Raw genomic sequence first — 22516 nt, forward strand, 5'->3', positions numbered from 1 at the left:
TTTTTTTTTTTTTTTTTTTTTTTTTTTTTTTTTTTTTATGCTTGTGCACTGCACGTGATCTGCATGTGTTTTGAGTGTGTATTGTATGCCTAACCTCAACAATGAGGCAACTTACTCGGTATTTTGTAAAATACTCAAGCCACGTGCTACCTATATGTTCAAGTAAGGGCAAGGCCCCCATGTACGGTTGACAGTGAACGCTGCGAAGGCCATAGAAGTCTTAGGGAGTATTTTGTAAAATACTTAAGCCACGTGCTACCTATATTTTCAGGTAAGGGCAAGACTCCCATGTACGGTTGACAATGAACGCTGCAAAAGCCATGGAAGTCTTAGGGAGGGCTTGTAGGGCAGTAGATGTTTTGTTCGAAATTCTTTCGAAATTCTTTCGAATAATAATTATTTGCATTTGTTTCTCCTAGTTAGTTGTTGATTGATTTCCGAAATTAGGTCGGTCCTTCGTGTTACGAACTACTTATAATAATGAGCATGTTGTTATTAATGTTGTCTTATATAAATTTTTGCATTTTTATCATATGAATGCAAGATGACGTCGCTAATTAGGTTAAAGAAAACTAGGGGCATTACAGAAACGGAGACAAGTACATTGAAAATAAGACTACTAGCATTACTCTTACACACAGCCTTAGTTTTCATATACTATACAGCATGATAGTAATGAAATACCTGGCGACCTCTGTGGAGATAGAAACAAACTTCTAGTTTATGTATGGTTCATATGAACGATAGACCCAAATGGAATGAGAAAGGATTATGGAAGAAACCAACAGCACCAGAATCATTCTGTGGAGATGGCAACTACTTGTTTCCCAACATTGCGACCACTAAAGAGTCCAATCAAAGCTGCTGGTCCGCTCTCGAGGCCATGAACCGTGTCCTCGACATAGGTTATTTTCCCTTCTCGGATATAAGGCAACATTGCTTCTAAGAACTCGGCATAGCGATGGAAATAATCGGGAGCACGGAAACCTTCCATACGAACCCGCTGAGTCATAAGACGCAAGAGATTATGCACACCCTCAGACTGACCAAGATTGTATTGAGATATCATTCCACATACTGCAATCCGACCATGAGGTCTCATGTTTAAAAGCACGGCATCGAGCGTCTTCCCTCCTACATTTTCGAAGTAAACATCGATACCTTCAGGGAAGCATCTGCCACCAAAATAACATAGAAAGATAAGGAAGGCGGCCCTACAATTTTCTATCGTTTTAGGCAATCATCCGTGCAGTCCATCTATGTTATGATGATGTTATTCTGTAGGATTCTTATTGCTTTTGCAGTCAAATCATCGATCATATACCCTTACATACATGTTTACTAGATACCCACGAAGAGGCGCGTTACAGAAGGGAAACTAACCGCTTTAGTGCAGCATTTAAGTCACGTTCTTCCTTGTAGTTGAAAACCTCATCAAATCCGAACTTGTTTTTCAGCAGCTCAATCTATTTCAGGCATATAAGACATGAAATCATCGATGAGCAAAAATTGATCAGAAAGTAGCAAAATTCAAACAACCTTGTAAATATTAGACCTTTTCAGAACTCAAAACTACACCTACTTGTTACTTGGTTTAGATTTTATCTACTTCCTAAGCTTTGATGCTTATCTTATTTTAGCCCCCAAAACTTGAAATAAGTACATTGACTAAATTTATAGTTAGGTTTCATGCATAGATTTATGTACTAAAACAAAACTAGCATTAAGATTCAACAATCAACATATCAATCAATCAAATATTGATAAGAGAAAATTTAGAACAGCATATTTGCATAGATGAATAAATATCACAGAATCTTGAAAAGAGAATGAACGGTTTTCCCATTGCATGAGACTGAATTTCATCAAAGAAATGAATGATTGGGAGAGAGGACATAGAAGCAAACTTTTACAAAATAGCTCACCTTCTCTCTGCTTCCAGCACTCCCAACAACATAACAACCCATCAATTTTGCTAATTGGCCAACAAGTTGACCAACAGCACCAGAAGCTGCTGATACAAACACATATTCTCCCTTCTTGGGGGAGCATATTTCATGAAATCCAAAATAAGCAGTTATACCAGGCATACCTGTGAAGATTAATTATGTATCAAATATAAGGTTCAACATTTATCACTTTCTCAAACAGAAGGTATCATACATGTTTAAGTGACAAACATGATGTAAGAGTTTTTAGAATATAAGAATACTGAGTGAGTTTGGTATGATTTTTAGGAATGTGTAGAATGAGTTCTTGTCACTCAAAATTGTGAAGATCTCACATCGGTTGGGGAGAAGAACGAAACATTCTTTATAAGGACAATATCTACTAGTGGTGGACTTGGGCTGTTACAAATAGTATCAGAACCAGACACCAAGCGATGTGCCAGCGAGGAGGTTGGACAAGAGACGGTGTGCCAGCAAGAACGTTGGGCCCCAAAGGGGGATGGATTGGAGGGTCCCAATCGATTGGAGAAGGGAACGAATGCTAGCAAATACGTGGGCCCCGAAGGGTGTGTGGATTGTGAGATCCCACATTGGTTGGGGAGGAAAACGAAACATTCGTTATAAGGGTGTGGAAACTTCTCCCTAGTAGAGGTGTTTTAAAAAACCATGAGGGAAAGCCCGAAAGGAAAAGCCCAAAGAGGACAATATGTACTAGCGGTGGGCTTAGGCCATTACAAATGGTATCAGAGCCAGACACCGGGCGATGTGCTAGCGAGGAGGTTGAGCCTCAAAGGGGGGTGGACAAGAGGCGATGTGCTAGCAAGAACACTAGCCCCGAAGCGGGGTGGACTGCGGGGTCCCACATCGATTAGAAAAGGGAACAAATGCCAGCAAAGACGCTGGACCTTGAAGGGGGTGTTGAATTGTGAAATCCCATATCATTTGGGAGGAGAACGAAATATGAAAACCTCTCCCTAGAATAAGAGTTTTAAGCCCGAAAGGGAAAGCCCAAAAGTGGACTTGGGCCGTTACAAAAGTACTCTCCAAATTTTACCAAACGTGACTACAAAAGTTCTAAAAACACTCTCAAGTCCTCTTGGGTCTTAGTTATGCTTCTTCACAAAGGTCTTATCCAAAGAACTATTCACAAAATCACTGTACTACTCTTCTACAATCAGTGAACTAAAAATTCAGGAAAATTGAAACGAAAAGCTATACCAAGAATTCCAGTATAATATGAGAGGGGCACATCAGTATGCTGGATTTTGAAGAGTTTTTCAGGCTCCTCAACGACAGAGTATTCTTCCCATTTCAACATTCCCCAAAGAAGATCACCTTCCTTGAAATTCGAGAGTGCAGACTCCAGAACTCTGGCTACTCCAAACCCAAATAGCAACTACAAATATTTCCAGCAGAGAAATAAACGATCATCTCAAAATTTCATTTACGTGCATCTCAAGTTTCCTCCCTCAACTTCCAAGCTATGACCAACAGTACAAACACAGATTTCCTTCAATATCATCATCACATTCAAGATCAACACGCGGAATAACAACTTACACATACCATAATCTACAAACTCAAGAAAACTCACCTCATCCGATCAACTACGTAACGAGAGGGACGAAAAAAGAAATCATACAGCAAAGGAAATGAAATTACCGATCCAGGAGAATAAGAAGTCGAGGGAGGTCGACTTTCCATGAGAAATCGCATGAAGGGATCGCAAGAAAGATAGAGCGTTTTGAGCAATACGCCATTTGAAGCTTCAGGAAGCTTCAATCTAATGCTACTACTGGAAACGATGAAATCGGATTCCTGAGGGAAACCGCTAACAAAATCCCGAAAAATCACCTGCCTGTTCTTCGCTTCGCCGCCCCCGAGATTCGCCATTTTTCAATTCTGGTAATGCTAATTAATAACCGAATTTGAACTATGAGCTAAACCTTCAGCTACTTATAATTTCAACATTACAAAATTATTTTAATTATTTTAATTTTTTAATATATATCTCTTTAACAAATCATCATTTTTAATACATAAATTATAATATCACTTTTTTATTAAAAAACAATAAAACATTTTAATAAATTTAATAATATTTCATAAACAAAAAAATATAATATAATGTTTCGCTAGTATAATTTCTATAACTCGTCATAGTACTGACTGGTAATGATATTTTTTTAATTTTTTTAAGAAAATAAAATAATTAATGAAACATTTTAAAGTCACCGACATATTCTTCACCTGGTCGCCCGCCATTTTTCAACTTTATCACACTTGTTTAGATGGGTAGATAGATATGGTAATGCTAATTAATCGCCAAATTTGGACTATGCATGGTATGACGTGGCTATCTTAAAATAATTAAATTATAAAATTATTTCAATTTTTTTTTTTCACTTTTTAATATATATCTTTTTTTAAAAAAAAAATTAAAAATATAAATTGTCAGAATGTTTATGTTTGCATAAATCTACCCCTAAATGGTGTGAAAGTTATCTTATTTATAATCAAATAAATTATAGATATGGTAAGACTAATAAATGGAAACATACCTATCGTGAGAAGGTAAATATTATATATTTGTCTTATAATAAAATATTCAATATAATATATATGATAAACTATAATTTAGCACTGAACTTAGAAACAAATGAAATATGAAGATTGAGGTAACAACAAAACAATCACAAATGCCTCTTATATATGTCCATTTTGCTCTTTCTCTAAAACAGTTCAACGTCTTCGCTGGCACACTGTCCGACCTCCATCTCCCTTTGGGGCTCAATGTCCTCGCTGGCACACCGTCCGATGTCGGACTCTGATATCATTTGTAATGCCGTAAGCCCACCGCTAGTAGATATTGTCCTCTTTAAGCATTCACTTTCGAGCTTCCTCCCCAAAGTTTTTAAAACGCATCTACTAAGAAGAGTTTTCTACACACTTGTAAAGAATGTTTCGTTTCCCTCTTAACTGATGTAAGATCTCACACTTTAGGGTATAAATTTTGACAATTTATGACACAAGTGATTCTCAATGGCTAAGCTCTTGCTTTCTTGGTCCCCGTAGAAACTGTAGAACCAAATGTTGAACGTCATTTGTAGAGTAAACACTCATAGAATCCTCTATCATCGTTCAGTTTTGGTTTCAAACTTGTTGGTCGTCAATTATTCTCGTGGTTGTAGGGTGCTTTGTGGGATCAATCGCCTCAAATCCTTGATCAATCGCCTCAAATTCTTTCCCCCCACTCGGATAAGTAGTTATTCATGAGTTTAATGTTAAAATCTTCTTCAATAACTCCTAGATTAACCACGCCACCGTGAATTGGCTGTTGGAGGGGATTCAGCGTTATCCGCTATGAAGGGAATACCATCGTCACATATCGCCATTGAAAAATGTTGCCAGATATTCGAATCAAAAAATTGGGTGAAGAAGAAAAGATCCATAGACGAATCGAGTCGGACCTAACCCACAGACCGACCTAGCAAACTAGCAAAAGCAGCAAGCTCAGCAACCTCAACATCAGCAACCAAGAGCCGCTCCAGCTCTCGTACGTCACGCCCTGTCCAACAACTTCATCCCTCAACCCACATGAAGCCCCGACACCAATCTAAAGACCCCAACTCAACCGAGGCATGCGTCCAAGTCATCTCTAAGTTAAGTTTGGTTTAGTGCATATTTTCGTTGATTTACACTATTTGTTGAGCCAATCCACCGTACTTCTTGTGAGATCCCACATCAGTTAGAGTGGAGAATGAAACATTGTTGATAAGAGTGAAAACTTCTCTCTAACAAACTTATTTTAAAACATTTAGGAGAAGCCAAGAAGGAAAGCCTAAAGACAACAATATCTACTATTAGGGATAGGCTTGAGCTGTTACAAATGGTATCAGAGCCAGACATTAAGCAATGTGTTAGTGAGAACGTTGAGTCCCAAAGGGGGATTGGACACCGAGTGGTGTGCCAACGAGGATGTTAGGCCCCAAAGGGGGGTGAATTGTGAGATCCAACATTAATTGGAGAGAGGAACGAGTGCCAATGAAAACGCTGGGCTCTGAAGGGGATGGATTGTAAAATCTCACATCGATTGAAGAGAGGAACGACATCGATTGAAGAGGGGAACGAGTGCCAACGAAGATGCTGGGACCTGTAGGGAAGAGATTGTGAGATCCCACATCGATTAGAGATGAGAACAAAACATTCTTTATGAGAATGTGAAAACTTTTCCCTAGCCGACGCATTTTAAAACCTTGAGGAAAAACTTAGAAGGGAAAGTCTAAAGGGAACGATATCTGCTAGTGATGGACTTAGACGGTTATACTCCTCCTCTTGCTATCCTCTTCATAACCTTCGAAAGATGATAAAATAACTTGTTAACGGAGAGGTTGAAGTAAATTTTCATTCTTCTACAACTCCGTGTGAAATTAAAGTTTCCGAAAGAAACTTCGAAGTTGTACCTCGAAAAAATCATCGTTTCTCAATGAAAAATAAGTAACTGACTAAATGGCAAGTACATTGAAAACAAGACTACTTGCATTACTCAAACACAGCTGCATTACACAAACCAATCATCTGCCTTATTGTTCATATATTATACAGCATGATAGTAATGAAATACCTGGCGCTCTTTGTGGAGATAGAAACTAGTTTATGTATGGTTCATTTGAAGATCAATACGAGACCTGAGACCCAAATGGAATGAGAAAGGATTACGGAAGAAACCAACAGCACCAGAATCATTCTGAGGAAATGGCAACTACTTGTTTCCCAACATTGCGACCACTAAAGAGTCCAATCAAAGCTGCTGGTCCGCTCTCAAGGCCGTGAACCGTGTCCTCGACATATGTTATTTTCCCTTCTCGGATATAAGGCAGCATTGCTTCTAAGAACTCGGCATAGCGATGGAAATAATCGGGAGCACCGAAACCTTCCATGCGAATCCGCTCAGTCACGAGACGCAAGAGATTATGCACACCCTCAGACTGACCAAGATTGTATTGAGATATCATTCCACATACAGAAATCCGACCATGAGGTCTCATGTTTAAAAGCACAGCATCGAGCGTCTTCCCTCCTACATTTTCGAAGTAAATATCGATACCTTCAGGGAAGCATCTGCCACCAAAATAACATACAAAGGTTCCATTTTCAAGATTATGAATTAGAAGTAAAGTCAGAAGTTCAACTGTTCAGCTAAATCCTAATTGGGAAGCCGCTACAATTTTCTGTTGTTTTAGGCAATCCCCCGTGCAGTCCATCTATGTTATTCTATATCGGATTTCTTATTGCTTTTGCTGTCATATCACCGATTATACCCTTACATACATGATATCGGATTTCTTATTGCTTTTGCTGTCATATCACCGATTATACCCTTACATACATGGTTACCAGATACCAACAGAGAGGCACATTACAGAAGGGAAACTAACCGCTTTAGTGCAGCATTTAAGTCGCGTTCTTCCTTGTAGTTGAAAACCTCATCAAATCCGAACTTGTTTTTCAGCAGCTCAATCTATTTCAGGCATATAAGACATGAAATTGATATTTCAGTAGAATGTATGGGGAGAATAAGAATCCTTTGTTCGATGCAATGAGCAAAAAATGATCAGAAAGTATAAGCTGCAAAATTCAAACAACCTTAGAAATATTAGACCTTTTCAAAACTCAAAACTACATCTATATGTCACTTGGCTTAAATCAAATCTAGTTCCTAAGCTTTGATGCTTATCTTATTTTAGCCCCCAAACCTTGAAATAAGTACATTGACTAAATTTGTAGTTTACCCAATAATTTTCATGCATAGATTGATGGACTAAAACAATACCAGCATTAAGATTTAGGAACCAAATTAAGATTCAACAACCAACATATATCTATCAATCAAATATTGATAAAAGAAAATTTAAATCAGCACATTTGCATAGATGAATAAATATCACAGAATCTTGAACAGAGAATGAACGGTTGTCCCATTGCATGAAACTAAATTTCATCGAAGAAATGAATGATTGCGAGAAAGAGGTCATAGAAGCAAACTTTAACAAAATAGCTTACCTTCTCTCTGCTTCCAGCACTCCCAACAACATAACAACCCATCAATTTTGCTAATTGGCCAACAAGTTGACCAACAGCACCAGAAGCTGCTGATACAAACACGTATTCTCCCTTCTTGGGGGAGCATATATCATGAAATCCAAAATAAGCAGTTATACCAGGCATGCCTGTGAACATTAATTATGTATCAAATATAAGGTTCAACATCAACAAAACCAATGAGAAAACTTCCCCTGACATTTATCACTTTCTCAAACAGAAGGTATCATACATGTTTAAGTGACAAACATGATATAGAAGTTTTTAGAATATAAGAATACGAGTGAGTTTGGTATGATTTTTAGGAGTGTGAAGAATGAGTTATTGTCACCCAAAATTGTGAGATCCCACATCGGTTGGGGAGGAGAACGAAACATTTTTTATAAGGGTGTGGAAACCTCTCCCTAGAAGAGGCGTTTTAAAAAACCTTGAGGGGAAGCCTGAAAGGGAAAGCCCAAAGAGGACAATATCTGTTAGCAATGGGCTTGGGCCATTACAAATGGTATCAAAGCCAGACACCGAGCAATGTGTCAACGAGGAGGTTGAGCCTCGAAGGGGGGTGGACAAGAGGCAGTGTGCAAGCAAGGACGTTGGGCCCCAAAGGGGAGTGGATTGGGGGTCCCAGATCGATTGGAGAAGGGAAAGAATGCCAGCGAAGATGCTGAGGGCCGCGAAGGGGGTGTGGATTGTGAGATCCTACATCGGTTGAGGAGGTGAACGAAACATTTTTTACAAGGTGTGGAAATCTCTCCCAAGAAGACATTTTAAAAAACCTTGAGGGGAAGCCCTAAAGGGAAAGCCCAAAGAGAATCCTATCGACTAACAGTGGGCTTGGGCTGTAACAAAAGTACTCTACAAATTTTACCAAACGTGACTACAAAAGTTCTAAAGACACTCTTAAGTCCTCGTGGCTCTTAGTTATGCCTCTTCACAAAGTTCTTATCCAAACCTGCTTTGCTTCAAAGAACTATTCACAAAATCACTATACTACTCTTCCACAATCAGTAAATTAAAAATTCAGGAAAATTCAAACAGAAAACTATACCAAGAATTCCAGTATAATATGAGAGGGGCACATCCGTATGCTGGATTTTGAAGAGTTTTTCAGGCTCCTCAACGACAGAGTATTCTTCCCATTTCAACATTCCCCAAAGAAGATCACCTTCCTTGAAATTCGAGTGTGCAGACTCCAGAACTCTGGCTACTCCAAACCCAAATAGCAACTGCAAATATTTCCAGCAGAGAATTAAACGATCACCTTAAATTTCATTTTCGTGCATCTGAAGTTTCCTTCCATCAACATCCTAGCTATGACTAACAGTACAAATACAAATTTCCTTCAATATCATAATCACATTCAAGATCAACAGGCGGGATAATTCATATATAACCTAATCAAGAAACTCAAGAAAACTCCACCCGATCCGATCATAGAAAAACAAGAAAAGCACGTAACAGGACGGAGAAAAAAGAAATCATAGAGCAAAGGAAACTAAATTACCGAGCCAGGAGAATAAGAAATTGCAGCGGGGCGACTTTCCATGAGCATTCGCATGAAGGGATCGCAAGAAAGATAGAGTGTTTTGAGCAATACGCCATTTGAGCCTTCAGGAAGCTTCAATCTAATGCTACTACTGGAAAAAATGAAATCGGATTCCTGAGGGAAACCGCTAACAAAATCCCGAAAAATCACCTGCTTGTTCTTCACTTCGTCGCCCAGATTCGCCATTTTTCAATTTTCTCTCAATTTTCTCTCAATTTTCTCTCAAATTTCTCACACTCGCCTAGACGGGGAGATATGATAATGCTATAATTAATGGCCGAATTTGGATTAGAAGGCTAAACCTTGTACCTGACGTGGCTATCTTAAAATGACTCAATTATAAAATTATTTCTATTTTTGATTTCCAGCATTCAAAATTGGTCCCCACCAGATATTTTAATATATTTTTTTTTAAAAAAATCGAATTTTTTTAATACATATTAACATCAATCATTGGTGTAATTTATACAACTTAGCTTCCAATATTTAAAATAAATTATCAATATACTCGGAAAGTAACGATAATAGACTGTAGAAGAAATTGAGTGTATAAAAGAGCAAAAAGGGCTTAAAATCGAAACCCTAATTTAAAAACCTCAAACCGGGACGTTGTTTGAAGCACGTGCTAAAAAAATCGAGTAACTTTCCATGTTTTTCGAAATCTTTGTGGGCAACGATCAAGCTTTACTATTTAGAATAGAATGTCAATGAAACGGAGTTGTATAAAACAATAAAAAACTGCTGAAAATCAAAACCCTAATTTGAAAACTCCAAACCGAGACGTGCTAAAAATATCAAGTAAATATCCATGTTTTTCGAAATCTTTGTAGGGAATGATCAAGCTTTAAGATTTAGAATAGAATATCGAATAAACAGTGTATATATATAATTTTGATTATATAAATATTTGCCTATTATTTTCCGCTAAAATTAAATATTTTTAAAATACCCCCTATATTGACTTCTAATTTGGCCGTTTATTTAAATATTCTTTTTTTTTAATTGATTAATTTCTTACTCTAACATGGCTATTTTTAAATGACTAAATTAAAATATTTTTACTTTTTGTCCATTATTTCAATACTACCCGTTAGCATTTCACAATTATTTTAAAACAAATAAAACAAAATTTTAAACATTTCTTTCATAACAAATATTAAAATGTCATATAAAAAATTTTAATATTACCCTTTGACATTTCATAAAAACGCCCGATCAGACTTAATATTTCAGTTTACGGGTTATTTCAATTAAACCCGTGAATTTTTTTTTATTATTTTAAAGGAAATACGAAGATTTAGGTAACAACAAAACAATCACAAATGTCTCATGTATGGAGAAAAAGAATGTATAAATGAATAAAAAAATAAAAATAAAAACCATCCTATATGACAATTGATACAAGAAAGCAACCATGGGCAAGAAATCATGAAAAGAACAAAAAAGCCGAAGGAGTTTGCAGTATAATCTGTAAACATTTGTTGTCCGGGTTGGTGTCGGGGTTGGTGTCGGGGTTGGTGTCGGGGTCGTGTCGGGACGCTATTTAGCTTCCTCGGTCACACCTATAACACTTTCCACATGGTATAGCAAACGGGGAAGAGGCGACACGAGATGGTTTCCTTTAATCGTATAACAGACAAGGAAAAGAACAGAAAGAAACCTCAAAGGACAAGGAACCAGACTTATCATCCAACAAGCAGACAAGGTGAAAGGGACGATGATGATCATCATAGAAACTCCAAACATCTGAATCAATCTCCGCAAACAAAACCAAGAACACCAAAAGACTCCCCAACAAGAGCAGACTGGAAATAGGACTCACAAGTGGAAAAGATAGGGCAGCAGTTGCTGAACTCTCAAGAGCTTCCAAACAACTTGCCGAGCGTTTTAGCGTGTACGAGACCACTCGACCATAAGCCAGCAGGACGTATTTGTAGATTAAATGATTTTATTTGCAAAATTGCTTGAGCATCCCAAAGGCTTTGGTATGTTTTAAGTTAACAAGAAACGGTATTATGCACCCAAAAAGATCATAAAAAGGAACAATGCTGCCAAAAAGTTTACACAATCAATATAACACAACAGATGATAGATAGATAGGACATCATACTAGTAGAAGGCACCAGAAAGAAGAGTAATTACCTGTAAATTCCTCCAAGACAATGGGAAGAACATCCTGAAATGGAGATTTCACTTCCAACTTTCCGGGTCGGGACACAGATCACTAGTCGCAGCTTATCAAAAACCCGATCCTCTCAATACCCATCCAGATCAAAAACCAGGTCTAGTTGTACTTTAATAGAAATTTTTAGCAGTTATTGCAATTTCCCTGTGATAAGTAATCCAGCAGCTACATTGGCATTCAAAGACCATAAAACCAGATTTGAATGAATATGTCAAGAACACATTAGACACCATTGTACCAAGATACCAAATTCATCACATAGGAACACAAATGTCTCAATACTAACGCCAAGTTCTGCACTTCAGATATCTGAACTGTAACATAGACAACCTGTTGAAAGAAACATTAACACTCTGCAGGACATAACAGCAAGATCCCTCCATGTAAGCTGCAATTAATGTGGAGATAAATTCAAGCCATCAGTACAAGGCAGCCATAATGAATCAACCAGTCGAGTTAAGATGAATTACACACCTTAACAGAGAAGACACGATTCTATCAAGAACGAAAGCCACCAGAACCTGAACTCCGTCGTTCATATGGCCCAGAGCGGTCGCGACTGTATCGATCACTTCCCGAACCTCCTCGATCACCAGTATCCCTATTGCGCCCACCAGATCTATCTCCATTTCGATCTGGTCCATAACGACCACTGCCACCGCCGCCGCCGCCACTATATTTGTCATCCCTCCCTCCATACCTACCTCCTCTACCGCCTTCACTGGGACATTCCCGGGCAAAATGCCCTGGCTTCCCACATTTAAAGCAATCTCTACTGTTAGATCCACGCCCACCACCAAAATCTCGATTTCGATCACGCTCGTTGTCACGACCACGTGGACGATCACCATCGTTGTCTCTACCTGAACCTTGGTTAGGCTGAGCCTTATCAACTGTAATAGCCCGGCCATCTAAATCCATTCCATTCATGGCTTTGATTGCCTCATCCATAGCTTTCTTCTCATCAAAAGTAACAAAACCAAAACCACGGGAACGTCCAGAAAACTTGTCAACAACTACCTGCGAAACAGATGATGCATCATCAAAAAATGCTAAGGGTGACTATGGAACATCCTTAAGCAGCAGAGACCTTACGGTATCATCCATTATCATCAAATGCAACAAGCACCAACCTCACATTTCTCACATTTCTATTTTTAAACATTAATCAATAGCCATTAAATGTGTATAGAAGAATCATAACTCAAGGAGTTCTTTTCACCATTTTATTTCAAGGAAGATATGACAAAATAGAAAGACCCAATGGCAAGCAGCATCCATTCCAAGATTAAACAGAAAAATGAACCGTAATACAGCAGCAAGAATTTAGACTATAATCAGCTAAAATACGAAAAAAAACAAATCAGATACCTTGGCCTCTTGAAGATGGCCAAACTTTTCGAATGCTTCTTTAAGACCTCTGTCACTAGTTGACCAAGAAAGGCCGCCAATAAAGCACCGATACTCCCCCTCTTCAGCCATTACACGAGCTACATCGAAGAACCACATAATGAAAAGAGTGCGAATAATTCGAGGAAATCCAGCATCAAGAAAATTAAAAGAAAACGCAATTAACTCAACAGAAGAAAATACTCAAGAACTTCCTCGATCGGAAGAATCAAAATACCAAAATTCAGCCGATTACGGAATTAAACATGTATAATTTCAATACTTTTCTCGAGCATATTGAATTAACAAAATCATTAAATGTAAACAGAGAGAAGGAAAAAAAATGTTACCAGCAAAATTGAGCTAACAATTTCCGAAGAACGAAAGCCCTAGAATTCGATTCACTTTCGAGAGGAACCAAAGGCGGTAGTGATGGTGGAATGGTTAAACTGGTTGTAGGGCAAAGAGCCAGTCAACAAATTGGAGACCTTCGCTGCTGCAGTGATTTATTAATCGTCACAGTGGGCCGTTTTAGTGGACTCGGCCCATATTCAAAAACTTTTATGGACTCGGCCCATATTCAAGTTTTTATGGACTCTCTACCAGGCGAAGAATTCACAAAGATCGAGTACGTACGAAGAATAGGCTGTGACCTTCACGTGCACTCATGACAAGGTAGCGACACCAAGTGACACCCAACCAACCAACCAACCGCCCACGTGGGGACCGAGGAGGATGGTGCATCATCGAACACACCATATAAGGTATACATTGAAGTCAAGTCGAGGCATAGGTAAAAAAGGAGGTAATGAGTAGACAAGAGTGTCAAAGATAGACTTACCGAAGGGTTGGGTAGGACCCCCGAGCCTTAACCATGAAGGTCGGGGTTTTAAAGCAAATTTGGGTATGCGATTTTAGAGTCAAGTCCATCCATATGTAATACGGAAGCTCGCCAAATTTGGTGTTAATTGAATATTGGGCGGACGTTCCACTGCATCATATGACCGTTTGCCAAAATCATATCTACACTATCTCTGGCATAGATATGGTCAGTTCTCCACCACCCTTAGGCTCTACATGTGTCATAGTGAGAGCGAGCGTTACGAGACGAGTGTCTTAGGTGACTTACTTTGAAATGAATTTTTCAAGTACAATATCAGATGGAACAGGTATGCCAACATTGCGCTCCAACTCATGTATTGGAGGTTGGATCATACACCCATTATTTGGTATGACATGGACACGGAAAGGTCTAATGACTCGATAAAATCTAGATGAATGGATGTTTGAGATGTCCCAATATTATGAACGACACGTGGGCCTATTCTCGATGGCATGACTCAATGAGATGCAATGGCCGACGACATCCCATAACTTGGAATGATGTCGAGACATATGGGTCATATTAATTAGGAACTTAGATAATGTGGAATGTGACGCTTGTGTTAGTTAACTCTCTCGAGCCTTCAGTAAATTTTATTAATTATAAACATCACACTCGTGTTAGTCGAACCTCTAAATCGAGCACACACGCTATTTTTTAATATTAGAATTTTAATGAGGTGATGATTTGAACGGTTTGTACAGTTTAGTGGCAATTGACATGTATCTTAGATTAAGAGATCATGTGTTCGAATTCCTCACTTCAAGTGTTGTTGAAATGTTAAGATCTCCGCAATGGTATGATATTATCCACTTTGAGGTGGTGGAGCTTTGCTTTGGGCTTCTCCAAAAGGCATCATTCCAACGAAGATAGTACTCGAATACCTTCCCGGGCTTCCCTAAAAGGCAGGCAGTACTCGAATCTCCACAATCGCCCTTTGAAGATAAGTTTTGTACTCTATTAATTTCTCAGTCCCTCTAGTCAGGTGGGTGCCGGCCGGTCTTTCGACCAGATCCTCCTAAAAACTGTACGTGCAGGTCTTCCCGCATGCGGCTCACGCCATTCGAAGTGGCTCAGTCGAGCATTCATTTGCAAATCAATCATGAAATTGAGACTGAATTTTCCCCAATTTTTTCCTCCAATTCTGTGTATTTTTATATAAGAATTGAGAAAATTCTTACAACTCTCTCAAATTATTTTACAATTTTGATTTCCCCTCCTACCATAATGCATAACAGCGACGATTCAGCATCATCCACCGGGAGCGGCGGCGGTGGAAGAGCTAAACGGCACTTCCGATTCAAACCCCGATGTTCAACGAGTGTTTCAATGTTCCTACATGAAGAACATGAAGGCCCAATGCAACTTTCCGGCTTCCGGTTTCGTCGGCAACACTCAAATCCTTACATACGTCCACTTTGAATTGAACCACCGTTTCTCCGCCGGCTTCGAGAGATACCTTTTCGAAGCCTAGAAGGTGTTTCTGAGGCGAATTGTGTACCGATGGTGGTGATGAATACAGAAAAACTGTGTGACTTCCTGATCTCTGTCCGAGATTCTTCACTCTTAGATGAACCTCGAATCCCAGGTTTTGGCAGCTCTCTTGGACAACGTCTAGCGAATAGCATTTTGACGAGCGGCAAGTGTGGCCTTCTTCCAAAGGGATCGATACCATCTCTGGGGCTTGTACAAGGTGATGTTTGAAATCTGTGTAACTCAATCCGTCCCCAAAGGAGTATACTGTTTCTCCTTTGTAGAATCTGTATGTTCTTCCTGGATATCCAGTAGATGCATCTGGTCTCATTCTCATGTCTGTCATTGGGACCTTCTCTACGTATGATTGTGGGTACCAGGTCATGGGTAGTCTACCACCTGTTCGATGAAATGCCTCAATGAGTTTTTGAAAATTTTGTTCTTCTTAAGTACAGTAGTTTAATTGTTTTCATGGTAGTTAGTTGAAATAAAGTGAATTCTATGGTTGGAGAAGTAGAGAAACTTACTTGGATTGAAGGACCCAAAGATTACATCGGCTATGGCAGCACCCCCAGCTTCGCCAGGGAAACCAACCCATAAGATGCTTGTAATTTTGTCATCGTTTTTGGCAAATGTTACATCCATGCCTCCACCAGTCATTATGACAAGAATCACAGGTCCTTTTGATGCTTTTGCCACTTCTGTGATTAGAAGTGCCTGCTGTCCTGGAAGATTCAGGTCGACTCTGTCTCGACTCTCGGCTTCAATCGATTGATTTGTTCCTACTACGAGAACTGTGGCATCTGCTGATGCTGCTATCTTCTTTGCTTCATCTAGCTGGGCAGAGACGCAAGCCACATCGATGCAGCCAGGCTGATATGAGGTGGATACTATGGCTGATAGGCCTTGTAATGGTGTTGTATATTTGCACGGTATGCCTGCAAAATGATAACCAAGTCAGAACATGGTTTCGTCTTTTGACGAGCAGAGCAAGTTGGCGACTAGATTCGAAGACGAAATTTCAGAAAAAAGTTTACCTGCGTAGTTTCCAATCATGGTGTCTGTGACATTTGCATTGGGGCCAATTACTGCCAATGATTTGATTGCAGAGGGAGATAAGGGCAGAGATTTTGGGCTGTTCTTAAGCAAAACTATGCCTTGTCTTGCAGCCTCTCGAGCCAACTCCTGATTCTCTGGTGTGCAAACATCGTTTGGACCTAGCTTTCCATAAAGCTGCTTGCTGGGATTGCCATCAAAGAAGCCTAACCGCATCAATGTCATAGCATTGTTAGAAACCGCCCTATCAATGGCCGTCTCATTCACCAGGCCTGCCGTAACCGCTGCTTCGGTATGTTCCCCAAGAAAGTTGCCACAGTCAAGATCCAACCCTGTTAGGTAAATCCTATCTCATTGAATCATTCTCTTTCAAGTATAATACACGAGAACACTGGAATTGACAAAGTTCTTCCTGAAACTAATTGTAGCAAATGATTTACCTGCCGATATAGATATTGCTGCAGCCTCCTCGGGCGTCTTGGTATAGTGTTGTTTGTTGTAAAGAACTTCTACTGAATCACAATCTGAAACTATGTATCTGCAATTATCTTATGTTAGTGGAACATATTATCCAAAACTACAAATTTAGTCTTCCATTAAGTGGTTTCCTTATTCTATCTAGCTCAATTTGTAAGCTGACCCATGTGTAACGAGTTCATCTTTGTTCTGATACTCAGGGCAAAGGAAAGAAAGAAAGAAACATACCCATTCAATTTCCACTGGCCGCGGATTACCCCAGCAAGGAGGTCTGGATCAGCACAAGTTGGCTTGCCATTAACTTGATTGTAAGAACACATGACACTGGCCACATTGCCATCGATCACACAGCTCTTGAACGGTGGCTGAAACGTGTCCTCCAAATCTTGCGGGGACACCTTCAATCAAAAGACAAAGACAACCTTCAGGTAAAAAGAAAAAAACCCCATTGACAAACTCAAAGCATTGATAGTGAAAGTGATCTTTTATTTACCACAGCATTGAAGTGAAAACGATCTGTGCCTTTCCAGTTATCCAAATCATAGGCAGTGTAGTGTTTGCAGCAGGCGGCGACTTTAAGGTGGTCGGGATTGCCATCCTCCCGCTGCTGCAGGCCTCGGACATAGCTGACAGCATACTTGCTGGAGAGCAAAGGGTCCTCCCCAGGAGTCTCTTGGCCTCTGCCCCATCTGGGGTCTCTGAAAATGTTAACATTGGGCGACCAAAAGGTGAGTCCTGCTAATCCTGCATTGTACATAGCTCTTGCCTCCGTTGAAACTACCTGCACAATTAACAAGTAGAATGTCTTTCATTTCAATTATATCTAATCTTCACTCGTGTTCTTCATTCTTGATGAGTATTTGCTTATTTTTTTAGAAAAAAAAGTTTAGATTATCCTGAAAAAAAGAATGTGAGCTGTCGGCAGTTTCCAATGTCTGAATCAAAATCTTCCTTTTGAGCTGGAACCATCACAAAGTTTTGAAAAAACACTTGAATTTGTGTACAAAACTCCAGTAGGTCAACAACCACCATTTTCTTTTGCTAGCAATTATTGGATAAATTTAGCTTTTTATGCAAGTTTTTGAATCTCTTTCTCTCTCCTCTTTAAGCCAAGAGATTTCTGAACTATCTTTCACCCACCTCCACATAACATGCCTATTAGCAGCTGTTGAAGGTAATCTAATATCTACTTTTTCTGACAGAAAATGAGGTGGAAATAATCTAGAAAAATATTAGATTCTTTTTCTTCTGAAAAAAAGGCTGATACACTTGCAGGAGAATGGGGTTTATTATCATCTTGAAATCTGAAAAAACCTTTGATTTCATGGATCTTCTTATATTAGCTCCGAGTTCTGCACTCAACTCACTGAGTCACAATTCCAAGTTCTATATGCTATGCTCAAAAACACATTTTTGCAGGTTAAAAACAGATTGTTTTGGCTTGATTAAAGCATTTCTGCTACCCACATTGTCCAGAAGCAGAGTTAGAGAGACACAAAGAAACAGGGGAGCATTGCTTGTATTACCTTTCCAATGGTTTCAAACAGAGTAGCATTGAAGGATGCTGCTGTCAAGATGACCTGAGGGAAGCTGGTGGCGCCAGGAACCACAGTTGAAAAACTCGTCCCCTGACCGACTCTAGAGACACCGTGCAAAGCCTCCGACCACCATTCGTACTTCGGAATCCCCAGTCGGGTCACACTCCCAGCCTTGCTGACCAGAAACCCGATCTTCTCCGTCAATGTAAGCCGCTTCACCAAATCCTCAACTCGAGCCTCAAACCCGAGTGACGAATTGCAGAAGCCAAACCCCGCCACAGCTGGATTGCTCTCAGTATCACAGGCAAACGGCGTTCCCTGCTGGCCGGAGCTCCGGGAGAAACAGAGAGACAGAAGCAAAAAGAAGACGGAGAATGTGAAAACAGAGACCTTTGGTGCTCTGTTTTGGAAAGCCATGGCGAGCTGGATTTTGGCCGCCATGGAAATAAGAGAGCTCTAATGGAAGAGTGAACAAAAGGGTATATTGTAATGTTCATGCAATGAACATTATTTTATAGTGAAAGAGATGATGGAATTACGTAAGCCCAAAACCAATGCACGTTGTTTCTTGGCTACCCATGATGGATAATTTGAAAGCAAAAAAAAAATATTTAAATTAGTTAAATTATGTATTCTATGTAAGCTCGATGTCATCATCGTAGAGTTATGTTCATATAAACTCTTTAAGACATAGCCCGGATTCTTAAACGTTATTACTTTATCTTTTAACATACGAGGATAAGTCTTCTTTAAATGTGACATAGAGATGGAACGAGCCAAGCCCGAGCCAAGCCCGAGCCAAACCCGAGCCAAACCCGAGCCATAGGGACTAGAATGTAATTTAGGGAAAGAAAAGGAAAAGAAAATGAAAAGCAAAAGTTGATTTATTTTGGATTGGGATTGGTTGTTTGGGAAAAAGGAATTGAAGTGGGAATCTAATTTAATGGAACAAAATTGAGGGGGTGGCCGTGGGGTACCCTACAACTCCATGACTTTTGTTTTAAAATTTTACTTTATTTACATAATTACTTTACCCTTCTAAAAGCATTCAGAACAAGAATTAAGCACTTTTTTAAAGAATTTATTCCAATTGGGTTTAACATATAACTCGAACGTCTAAGCGATCCATAAGCCACACTTTCACGATTCGTATTCGTACTAGACATCAGAATTAAACGAGCTTTTACCCTTTTGTTCTACACGAGATTTCTGTTCTCGTTGAGCTCATCTTAGAACACTTGTGTTATCTTTTAACAGATTTATCGCTCCACCGAGATAGGCATTGGGTCCGAAAAGATGAGTAGTGCCACACCGAGATAGGCATTTGACTTCTTACATTAATCGTTCATAATGACTATTTGACTTGTGAAGTTGCCTTAGGAAACATTATTTGTTTTTTTTCTTGTTATGGGTTCCCATGCTACAATTAGCCCATTGATTCACAAGCATAGCTATAAGATTAATAAATAATCTCCCTAGTTATGCTAGAGTAAGCTCAAATTGCAATCAATTTGAGATTTCATTCTAAAATTCTTTTATCTTACTTAACTTAGATTTTAATTAAGATATCATTAAGATATCATTGTTCAACGAGTATATTTGGTAAGAACGTTCGTGAATTAAATTGGGTCATTAAATTTAATATATTTGGTAAGAATGTTCGTGAGTTGGATTTAATGAAACAATATTGCACGTGAATGACAGAGCCATCTAATATCAAATTTGAATTTCAAATCCTAGTTCGAATTCTAAATATGAGGTGTTACACACAAGAATTGTACGACTGAAATTTTAATATAGCGTAACACGTACTAATGTGGTTTATTTAGAGATAAATCTCGAATGTTAATGATATAACGACCCTAAATTTCTATTTATCTAGAGTCGCTACTGTCATCATCGTCTATACTCGTATGCGAAATTAAACATTTAAAACTTCCTCATAAACGTAAACTCAATTTTAAAATATTGTCATGGACGTACGTGTTCCGAAAACATCTTTTAAATGACAAGACGAAATGCTAAATAAAATAAATAAACGCTAAAATTAGAAACACCATATTTTAACCTAAGTCGAAGAAAGTAATTATGGTTACCTATGCATGTGTCATGGTCTCAGATTGTAATGTCGTCATCAGCCGTACAAGGATGCCTATCATACGACTTGAGTATTTTAAGAAATACACAGCAAGTGACGTAATTGGGGCCAGGGAATGGAAACACATGCAACTCAGGATCTAGTGACCTATCATTTAAAAACCATTATAGGGTGGCCTCCGGTCTAGACAAAATTGAATGTGTAGTACTTCCCTACACACGACCCCACGTGCAAGTGTGGATCCCTAGGTGGTTTGCACTCGTTGGACCTATCATAGTCGAGGTAGCTGTCCGTAGTGACGTTTGGAGGTTAGCAGACTCCAAGTGTCATGCGAGACATGATGATGATCATCATCATAGTGTACACTTCCGTACTCATCATCATAAATTGGGAAATATTCCGATGTATATGAACACACAAAATGCATGAGGTCCATATAGTTTTCATCTTTAAATCATCTCTATGACCCAACCCTATACCTCGTTCACACATTACTCTAGGCAGCATGTACGCATTGACCTTCATACATTCATCATCATTAACATTAACTAGAATTGTGTCTTTGAAAACTCATCGTCATAGTACATCTTAACATTTAATACATGCACATCGTCTTAATATGGAACATTATCATATTAAGTCATTTTATCATCAAACGTCTCATATCATCTTGTTATCATGCATCATCATCATCATCATGTCAACATCATTTAACGTCATAACATCATCATTTAATGTTATCACGTCATCATTTAACGTCATCACTTCATCATATAACATCATCACATAACGTCATCACATCATCACATCATCATATAACATTATCACGTCGTCATATAACATTATCATATCATCATATAACGACATCACGTCATCATATAACATCATCACATCATCATATAACATAAAACATAAATGACACGTGCAAGGGCCACTGGACACGTGTCATCATACATAAGACAAATCTTCCGATCGAGTTGATAGTTTTATATAGCTCCAAATTTGGTTGCTTTCATCTTTCGAATTCATTTTCACTTATATCCCGCCTTCACCTATTTTAAATATAAACTTAATTGTCTCATTAAAATCAGAGTTCCATGTTTTCATCATTTCTAAATTGTGTTTTATAATAAAACTTAATTAAAAAGTACGTCAATATTATTTCATGCTGCTTGAATCATACAATTTAAACATTATTTGTTATAATATTATTTTCATAGAAACAAAAACCCTTCCCATAATTTTTACTTGTCTTCCTCTACGTCTATTTATTATTATTATTATTATTTTACAAATATGTGCTAGAGGTAGGCCTGAGCCATTACAAATGGCATCAAGGTCAGATACGACATGATGTGCCAGCGAGGAGGCTATTCTCCGAATGGGGTAGACACGAGGTAGTGTGCCAATAAGGACGTTGGGCCTTGAAAGGGGTGGATTGTGAAATCCTACATCGATTAGGGAAGAAACAAAGCACCCTTTATAAGAGTGTAGAAACCTCTGCGAGTAGACATGAGGTGGTGTGTCAATGTGAGATCCCACAACGATTGGGGAGAAAAACGAAACACCCTTTGTAAGAGTGTGAAAACTTTTCTCTAGCACACGCGTTTTAAAAACTTTGAGGAAAAGTTTAATATTTGCTAGCAGTGGACGGGGGCCGTTACATTTTCTATATGTTTCAAGCATCAAGACACTCCAAATAGCGCTCAACGCCACCCATTCAACTTATAGGCTTCAATTTCTCTTCTCGTTGCTCGTAATATCACTATTATTCCACTCCAAATGCTCGATCCCTACAAAAAAAAAAAAAAAAAAAAAAAAAA

General features: G+C 38.8%; 4 protein-coding genes and 1 long non-coding RNA gene across 7 annotated transcripts; 1 reads left to right on the plus strand and 4 right to left on the minus strand.

Moving 5' to 3' along the window:
* Positions 1–584: 584 nt before the first annotated feature.
* Positions 585–9862, minus strand: LOC111434570 (NADP-dependent alkenal double bond reductase P2-like). 3 transcript variants are annotated; one of them, XR_002708972.1, is made up of 6 exons: positions 9553–9861; positions 9097–9274; positions 8013–8179; positions 7388–7470; positions 6600–7070; positions 585–713 (listed from the first exon to the last, which is right to left on the minus strand). XR_002708972.1 is itself a non-coding variant. In XM_023072002.1 (5 exons), the coding sequence occupies exons 1-5, from the start codon at positions 9778–9780 to the stop codon at positions 6692–6694; spliced, it is 1035 nt and encodes a 344-aa protein (XP_022927770.1). In that variant the 5' UTR covers positions 9781–9861; the 3' UTR covers positions 6452–6691. The 3 variants fall into 3 exon arrangements, 2 of the variants coding, with proteins under 2 accessions (XP_022927770.1, XP_022927771.1); XM_023072002.1 differs by lacking the exon at positions 585–713 and having other exon boundaries at positions 6452–7070; XM_023072003.1 differs by lacking the exon at positions 585–713 and having other exon boundaries at positions 6931–7070; positions 7358–7470; positions 9553–9862.
* Positions 586–3891, minus strand: LOC111434569 (2-alkenal reductase (NADP(+)-dependent)-like). Its single transcript, XM_023072001.1, has 5 exons — positions 3612–3891; positions 3168–3345; positions 1926–2092; positions 1384–1466; positions 586–1175 (listed from the first exon to the last, which is right to left on the minus strand). Exons 1-5 carry the CDS (start codon positions 3840–3842, stop codon positions 797–799), a joined length of 1038 nt encoding a protein of 345 aa, XP_022927769.1. The 5' UTR covers positions 3843–3891; the 3' UTR covers positions 586–796.
* Positions 9863–11863: 2001 nt separating the features above from the next.
* Positions 11864–13657, minus strand: LOC111434572 (glycine-rich RNA-binding protein RZ1A-like). The gene is made up of 4 exons (XM_023072004.1): positions 13519–13657; positions 13151–13269; positions 12254–12799; positions 11864–12167 (listed from the first exon to the last, which is right to left on the minus strand). Exons 2-3 carry the CDS (start codon positions 13259–13261, stop codon positions 12278–12280), a joined length of 633 nt encoding a protein of 210 aa, XP_022927772.1. The 5' UTR covers positions 13262–13269; positions 13519–13657; the 3' UTR covers positions 11864–12167; positions 12254–12277.
* A 1502-nt stretch (positions 13658–15159) lies between these two features.
* On the minus strand, positions 15160–19173 carry LOC111434565 (beta-xylosidase/alpha-L-arabinofuranosidase 2-like). The gene is made up of 7 exons (XM_023071993.1): positions 18584–19173; positions 17551–17838; positions 17286–17455; positions 17021–17118; positions 16562–16912; positions 16052–16462; positions 15160–15923 (listed from the first exon to the last, which is right to left on the minus strand). The coding sequence occupies exons 1-7, from the start codon at positions 19034–19036 to the stop codon at positions 15352–15354; spliced, it is 2343 nt and encodes a 780-aa protein (XP_022927761.1). The 5' UTR covers positions 19037–19173; the 3' UTR covers positions 15160–15351.
* Positions 16830–18587, plus strand: LOC111434577. The gene is made up of 4 exons (XR_002708973.1): positions 16830–16919; positions 17258–17485; positions 17588–17785; positions 18477–18587. It is a non-coding gene; the product is annotated as an uncharacterized LOC111434577 (long non-coding RNA).
* Positions 19174–22516: the final 3343 nt, after the last annotated feature.

The sequence above is a fragment of the Cucurbita moschata genome, unplaced genomic scaffold (genome assembly GCF_002738365.1).
Source record: "Cucurbita moschata cultivar Rifu unplaced genomic scaffold, Cmos_1.0 Cmo_Scf00045, whole genome shotgun sequence".
In the NCBI taxonomy this organism is placed as follows: Eukaryota; Viridiplantae; Streptophyta; class Magnoliopsida; order Cucurbitales; family Cucurbitaceae; genus Cucurbita; species Cucurbita moschata.

What these genes read in the sequence shown, in the direction of transcription:
- LOC111434569 (XM_023072001.1), bottom strand. Translation starts at nt 3,842, where the DNA reads ATGGCGAATCTCGGGGGCGGCGAAGCGAAGAACAGGCAGGTGATTTTT. An exon ending in ATATTATACTGGAATTCTTG is followed by an intron (nt 2,093 to 3,167) that starts GTATAGCTTTTC and finishes TAATCTTCACAG; the next exon opens with GTATGCCTGGTATAACTGCT. An exon ending in TTAAATGCTGCACTAAAGCG is followed by an intron (nt 1,176 to 1,383) that starts GTTAGTTTCCCT and finishes TTTTGGTGGCAG; the next exon opens with ATGCTTCCCTGAAGGTATCG.
- LOC111434570 (XM_023072002.1), bottom strand. Translation starts at nt 9,780, where the DNA reads ATGGCGAATCTGGGCGACGAAGTGAAGAACAAGCAGGTGATTTTTCGG. An exon ending in TTTCTTATTCTCCTGGCTCG is followed by an intron (nt 9,275 to 9,552) that starts GTAATTTAGTTT and finishes AAATATTTGCAG; the next exon opens with TTGCTATTTGGGTTTGGAGT. An exon ending in TTAAATGCTGCACTAAAGCG is followed by an intron (nt 7,071 to 7,387) that starts GTTAGTTTCCCT and finishes TTTTGGTGGCAG; the next exon opens with ATGCTTCCCTGAAGGTATCG.
- LOC111434572 (XM_023072004.1), bottom strand. Translation starts at nt 13,261, where the DNA reads ATGGCTGAAGAGGGGGAGTATCGGTGCTTTATTGGCGGCCTTTCTTGG. An exon ending in GCCATCTTCAAGAGGCCAAG is followed by an intron (nt 12,800 to 13,150) that starts GTATCTGATTTG and finishes TCTGTTTCGCAG; the next exon opens with GTAGTTGTTGACAAGTTTTC.
- LOC111434565 (XM_023071993.1), bottom strand. Translation starts at nt 19,036, where the DNA reads ATGGCGGCCAAAATCCAGCTCGCCATGGCTTTCCAAAACAGAGCACCA. An exon ending in GGCCAGTGGAAATTGAATGG is followed by an intron (nt 17,119 to 17,285) that starts GTATGTTTCTTT and finishes AGATAATTGCAG; the next exon opens with ATACATAGTTTCAGATTGTG. An exon ending in CATGATTGGAAACTACGCAG is followed by an intron (nt 16,463 to 16,561) that starts GTAAACTTTTTT and finishes ATCATTTTGCAG; the next exon opens with GCATACCGTGCAAATATACA.